The 6,650-nt window shown below is 61.7% G+C and overlaps 1 protein-coding gene across 1 annotated transcript in view; it reads left to right on the top strand.

Annotated features, from left to right (window-relative positions):
* Positions 1 to 44: 44 nt before the first annotated feature.
* The window catches only part of PEX11G (peroxisomal biogenesis factor 11 gamma), an 8,459-nt gene continuing 1,853 nt past the window's right edge, over positions 45 to 6,650 (top strand). Inside the window, exons 1-5 of the mRNA XM_005864902.2 lie at positions 45 to 101; positions 967 to 1,155; positions 1,588 to 1,766; positions 4,325 to 4,387; positions 4,953 to 6,050. Coding sequence (XP_005864964.1) covers positions 84 to 101; positions 967 to 1,155; positions 1,588 to 1,766; positions 4,325 to 4,387; positions 4,953 to 5,187 — 684 coding nt within the window. The 5' untranslated portion in view covers positions 45 to 83 and the 3' untranslated portion in view covers positions 5,188 to 6,050. The remainder of the gene's footprint in view (positions 102 to 966; positions 1,156 to 1,587; positions 1,767 to 4,324; positions 4,388 to 4,952; positions 6,051 to 6,650) is intronic.

Genomic DNA, 6,650 nt, shown 5'->3' with positions numbered 1-6,650 from the left:
CCGCGGACGTCCCGGGTCTGGCGCGGCCGCAGCTGCCTGGGTTGTCCGGGGAATCTCGGGGGTTCAGGGTCTGGAAGTTGGCGATGAGCGCAGCCTCCCTGGTGAGGACTGACTGACTCCCTCCAAGCCCCATCACTCCGGCGGCCTCACGGTCTCACGGGCCAGCAGAGGGCGCCCCGGGCGGGGCAGGCCGTTCACTCCCCGCCCCTGCTGCTCTGCGAGGCGCTGGCCAGGACTTACGGGTGTAAGACAGGGAGAAGCGGGTGGAATTAAGATGGAAGGTGGCGAGGCTGACCCGGTTCACCGCGCCCCACAGCACCGAGCGGGTTCCCTCTTACGGAATAATTTATGCAAATCACCCTTTGTCCACGGCCGAGGCTGCCTCCGTCCCCGTCTCCCAGCCCAGCCCGGTTCGTCCCGGGTGGATGCAGATACTCGTGTCTGCCTCGTCCGTTGCCAGCGGGGAAGGGAGGCCCGGAGGTGGGAAGTGGGGTTCCCTTTTCTTGTCCCCATCACATCTGTCTCCAGAGGCCGAGCCCTCCTGACATGAGCCAGCCCTTTGTTAGAGTCGGCGCAGTGCCTTCTGGACAGCGATGTCCTGTTTTTCCATTCACCCTGCACGTTTCTTTTTGAACTTTCAGCTTTTATTGAAACCTGTTGAGTTACCAGTGGTTCTCAACCTTCTGGCCCTTTAAATACAGTTCCTCATGTTGTGACCCAACCATAAAATTATTTTCGTTGCTACTTCATAACTGTAATGTTGCTACTGTTATGAATCGTCATGTAAATATCTGATATGCAGGATGGTCTTAGGCGACCCCTGTGAAAGGGTCGTTCGACCGCCAAAGGGGTCGCGACCCACAGGTTGAGAACCGCTGAGACTCTCCTGCCTGCTCACCCGCAGCCCCACGGCCAGGTGCTCCGCTCCGCCCGGGAGCAGAGCCTGCTGACTGTCTGCTTCCCCAGATCCGGACCCTGGGGTACTGCTGCCAGCTGGTCGGCGGGGTCTTGGTGGAACAAGGTCCGGCCAGGGCGGACGTGGGGGCGCGCCTGCTGGCAGTGTCCTCCCAGCTCAGCGGCTGTAGGACCATCCTTCGACTCTTCGATGACGCGGCCATGTTTGTGTACACGAAGCAGTATGGCCTGGGGGCAGAGGTAAGGGGTGCAGCCCGAAGGGACTTGTCTAAAGGCAACTGTGCAGCAGAGTCCTGCAGGCCCATGGCCTGAGGCGCGTCCCTATATGAGTTGGGGCAGGTGGCAGCTCACCCTAAGCACCTCAGTTTGCCTGTCAGGATGGTGACTACCCCTCTGGTTTGGGAGAGGGACCTGTCCTGCAGCCTGGAGTTACCACCCCACCCAGCTCTGCCCCACCAGCTTCTCTGAGGACTGCCTGCCTGCTTCCCTCTCAGGGTCCTGTGCAGGGGTCGGGCCTGGAGACCCCTGGCCAGGACCTGGGAGCCTGTGGCAGGGCAGGAAGGCTGCGAGGCAGAGGTCCCGAGTCATGGCTTTTCATGGCCTGGGCCGGGCCCCTAATATGGGCAGTGGGTGTGTCGGCCCCAGGCCCAGCTCCCTCTCCTGGTCCTGCAGGAGGAGGACATCTTGGTCCGCTGTGTGTCTGTCCTGGGCAACCTGGCCGACCAGCTGTACTACCCCTGCGAGCACATCGCCTGGGCTGCTGATGCCAAGATCCTCCACGTGGACTCCGCCCGGTGGTGGGTGCTGAGCACGGCCTTCTGGGGGCTCTCGCTGCTCCTGGGGATTGTCAGGTAGGCGTGGCCGCTGCTCCCACGGGCTGGAGGGAGGGAGCGCTCATCGCTGGTGCGGTTGGCAGACAGGCGGGAGCTGTGTGGTCTTGGCCGCCCTGCTATTCCTGTTGTTGCCACCTCACTGTGTGCACCCGACCACAGCACACAGACGTGGCTTTGAACAACACGTGCTGATTGTCTTAGAGTTCCGGAGGTCAGAAGCCCAACATGGTCTCACTGGGCTAACCTCAGGCTGTGGGCAGGGCTGTGGTCCTCTGGAGGCTCCAGGGAGAGTGTTCCCGCCTTCTCCAGTTTCTACAATTCCTTCCTGCATTCCTTAGCTCCGGGCCCTTCTTCCGTCTTTGAAGCACATCCCTCCAGCCTCTGCTTCTGTGGTTGCGTCACCTCCTCTGACTCCGACCCTCTCGCCTCCCTCTTCTGAGGTCCCTGGTGTTGGCATTGGGCCCGCCTGGATAATCTCCCAGCTCAAGACCCTTCACTCAGTCCCATCTGCAAAGTTCTTTTTGCCGCATAAGGGAACACACTCATGGATCCTGGGGATTAGGACGTGGGCATCCTTGGGGGCCATGATTGTGCCCACTGGGCTCAGGAAGAATAACTTGTGGCCTGGAGAGGAGTGGCCTGCGTGGCTGCCTTCACCGGGCCCGAGTCCTGCTCGCATCGCCATCAGCAAACAGCCCCAGGTGACATAGCCAGGAGTTTCCTGCTGGCTCTGTGCTTCCAAAACCGTAAGGTTCCTAGAACTTTAAAATAATGGTTTCCTCCCAAACATTTTCTTCTCTGCACATTGCTGAGCGGGTTTGTTCAGTCCCTTGGCCCAGAAAACACAGGGCGTGAAGGGCCTCCGTGGCAGAATTTCATGCAGCAACAGTCTCTTGGATCCCCGAAGGGAGGCCGCCGACCCCTGACCTCGAGGGCTTGGGGGAGGTGGGCGTGTCACTTGCCCTGGGCTAATGGTTTCCTCCCAAACATTTTCTTCTCTGCACATTGCTGAGCGGGTTTGTTCAGTCCCTTGGCCCAGAAAACACAGGGCGTGAAGGGCCTCCGTGGCAGAATTTCATGCAGCAACAGTCTCTTGGATCCCCGAAGGGAGGCCGCCGACCCCTGACCTCGAGGGCTTGGGGGAGGTGGGCGTGTCACTCGCCCTGGGCCCTGCCATCCAATAGCCCTTGTTCTCCCCTTACAGATGCTCTAGTTGCACGTTCATCTGTCTGGAAAACGAACGAACCCAAAGTGGAAGATTCCAATCACCCACAGGCCAGAGGGGACCCAGAGATCCCGCTGTTTAGACTCTGATGACTCTTCTATCCTTTGACCTCACACTCTGTGGACACATTTTCCTTGCTCTGATCTCGTTACACGGACGGGGCTGTCTTGATAATGAGCTCTCCTCACGTTCACGGTCACTGTCTGTGACCTTCCCGTGGGCTTGGGGGCCCCAACAGGGGCCTGGGCTCTGGATACTCCCGAGGCTGCGGCTCCCAGGGGCCTGGTGACCTCTGCGCTGAGATCCACCATTCCTGTTTTAGGGGTGCCTCGATTCCATTCATTTTAAAAAACAGACTATATTTTAGAGCTGTTTTAGGTTCACAGCAAAATTGAGCTGAACGTAGAGTTCCCATTTCCCACCTGCCCCACACAGCCTCCCAGCCAACGTGGCGTGAGAGAGGGACATTCGTTGCAGTCGATGAACCTGCACCGACATGCCATCCTCACCCCGGCGTGGTCCACACTAGGGTCACCCGCTGCACAGTCCCTGGGTCTGATGAGCTGTAACCCGACATCCACCATCACAGCATCACACAGCGCGGTTTCCCAGTCCTGACACCCGTGCTCTGCCTGGTGCCACTCGTGTTTGGAGCATGTTGTTTTCCCATGATTGTCCGTATTTGGTGTTAGCAAGGGTGTGGAGTCGGGGAGCGTGTGTGCTCGTCATGACCAGGTGTCCTTAAGACCCCAGGATGCTGCAGAGTCACCTGGAAGGTTGGAATGAGATGCCTGGGGCCAGGTGCCCAGAGGTTGATTCCACTGGTCTAGGGACCCAGCACCGAGGACTTGGTTTTGCCTTAGTTCCCCACTTACCTCACTGCAGGTGTGGCCCTGCGTCCCATACTCTCTGGATGGGCACACAGGGGCTGGGAGATGTGACCAGGACCCGGACCTCCCAATCGTGAAGTCTGGCTGGGTCAGCCCTCCCACGGGCAGGACTCAGCCACCTGCACTTACCCGGCCGCCCCCAGCCCAGGGAGCAGGGCCAGGTGGGCAGTCGGGGCAGGCGCTCTGCAGGCCTGAGAGCCCTGGGGGAGCACCAGGGCTGCCTGCGGCTGGCTGCTCCCTCAGCCTGCAGGTGCCGGCCCTCAGAGCCCAGAAAGTTGTCAGGACCACCTCCCACCGGCTGGTCGGAGCCACTACGGCAGAGCTCGGCACCGTTAGGGTAACCTGTGGCCGAGCGGCGGGTGGCAGAGCCTCCCCAGGGCCTGCTTTGGGGATTGAACCCCTGCATCCACCCTGCTCCTCTTGCCCTCTGGCTGGGCCCCTCATCCTCTCTGGTGTTGCAGGTCCCTGTGGGTGGTCCTGAAGCTGAGACAGCAGCTGAGGAGCCCTGCAGCGGCCGTCACCAGGTATTTCCTGGGGAGAAAGGCCACCTTCCCTCTCACAGGTCCCAGGAGTTTCCCCAGCCCCGGGGGGTGCTCTGAGTTGCCAGCATTATCAGCCCTGTCCCTGCACAAGGCCCATGGGGGGGGGGGGGCTGGGTCACCAGGCTCACCACAGCCTCCAGGTGACGGTAGCATCTCACTTGTGGGGACAGTGAGGCTTGCTCGAGGCCCCACAGGCAGGACACAGCAGCCAGGACTCGGGCTGAGTCCTCACGCGGCACCCACAGAGCAGGACTGGGGGACCAGGGCACTGTCCCTTTCTCCTGGGAAGCGCTGTGCCTGGCGTAGGCCTGGGACCTGCCCCGGGGCCACTCCTGCCCCATCCCTGATTGGGTCCCGGGGTCAGGACTGAGATGTGGATTTGAGACTTTCCACACAGGTCTGTGCCCTGGTCACGTGGGTCCCTCTGGGGGTGACAGGACTCCTCCTTGCTCACAAACAGGGTCTGTGGTCACTCCCCTCCCTGCCCGTCCGGGCCAGCACGGGCACCCCTGGGCCTGCCCTGAACGACTCCTCTTTGACCCCACAGCCAGCGGTCCCGGAGCACGCGGGGGGCCATGGAGGCCCGGATCCAGTCGGAGCTCATGACTCTCCTGAGCAACCTGGCCGACCTGGCCAACGCCGTACACTGGCTGCCCCCAGGTTTCCTGTGGGCAGGCCGCTTCCCTCCGTGGCTGGTGGGCCTCCTGGGCACCATCTCCTCCCTCCTCAGCGTGTTCCAGGCAGCCCGGGCCAGCGGCTGGGCTGACAAGGCCGCCTCCTGACCGGCCGGAACCTGCTGAAGGGCCTTCCACAGACAGAAACCACCGGGCAGGCAGCTGGGTCTCCGAGCAAACCAAGGCCAGATGCGGGAGCTGCAACCCAGAGAACACAGGGCGTGACCTGGGGCACAAGCTCAGTGAGGCAGGATGTGGGTGGGCTGAGGTCCCCGGGTGCTGGGGGTCTGGGCCCTTCCACCCAGGGCCCTTCCCCCCCGCCCCCCACTTGGAGGAGGTGTCTCTCAGGGCCAGAGCAGAGGACCCGGGACTCCCATGTAGACGAAAAGGCCACAGCGGCCTAAGCAGAGCCTCACTCCCGTCCCTGGCATCCTGTATCCAGGTAGGCAGGCCAGGATGGTACGCGCCAAACGGGCCTTAGGAAAGCTGACATGAGAATCAATTAAAACTGTGGTGCTGGTGCGAGGCCCAGGGTGAGTCCTTTTTCCTAAACTCACCAGCTCCTTGCCCCTCCCGTCCGCAGGCCCGCTCATTGCACGCCCTCTCCCTGCACCTTAGTTCAGGGAGGGCATGCGGTGCCACCTCTGGACGTGACGGCCCATGTGCCTGGGTGGCTTCTCAGGGGACAGAGCTGCAGTGGGAGGCCACACCTCCCATGACCCTTTCTGGAACCTCTTTGGCCGGTGGTCCTATTCGGTGAAGGCTGCTGGGGCCGTGCCCACATCACATCCTTTCCTCCTGATCATCGTGAGGTGCTTGTGGTCGAAGCAGCTGACACTCAGCCACAGCTCGGACCAGGGCCATCATCCCTTCAGGCCCGTCTGCACATCTCCTAGGTTCCTCCCGGGGCCGGCCAGTGTCTAAAGATGCTGTGGCTCTGTCTCCCACCTCATGGAGGCGTGGCAGGACGGGTGCGTTTGTTTTCAGTCTGACATCTGAGGCCGGAAGTGCGTGCGTGCGTGTGCGTGCGTGTGCGTGTGGCATTGGTAGATGATGCCCAGCCTGCGCCTGCACCTGCTGGGCGATCTCCATGTGTCCCTGGACCCTCCACCTTAGTCCCAGCGGGAAGAAGGGAATCAGGCTCTGCCTTACGTCCCCAAAGTGCCTGGAAGACTCAACAAGACCTGTGCCTGCAGTCTGAAGCCTCATGACTTCAGCCAGATTGCTCTTTTCAGGGAAGATAAGAGGCTGGGAACAGCTGGGATGGAGGGCTGCTCGGGGTAACATGGGTGCAGAAGAAGCCCCACCCTACACTGGCTCAGTCTCCCCCTCCCTATTGCAAAGCCGAGCGCTGGCATGTCCCAGCGCCCGAGGAACCAGCGAGACGGGTGGGGTCAGAGCAGCACCGCCTGCCCGTCTGGAGACTCGGGGCATACATGTCAGTGCTGCACGAGTGGGCGAGCCACGTGGACACCTGGCTGCCACATCAGGCCCCAGGGCTCTGGCTGCTGGTCAGCCTGGGGCCACCGCCGGCCAGGCCCAGGCGCACTGCTGGGCAGCTGAGGTGACCC

The sequence above is a fragment of the Myotis brandtii genome, unplaced genomic scaffold (assembly GCF_000412655.1).
Source record: "Myotis brandtii unplaced genomic scaffold, ASM41265v1 scaffold193, whole genome shotgun sequence".
NCBI classification, from domain to species: domain Eukaryota; kingdom Metazoa; phylum Chordata; class Mammalia; order Chiroptera; family Vespertilionidae; genus Myotis; species Myotis brandtii.
The sequence above is the reverse complement of the archived record's forward strand: the minus strand, read 5'-3'. Positions and strand labels throughout refer to the sequence as shown.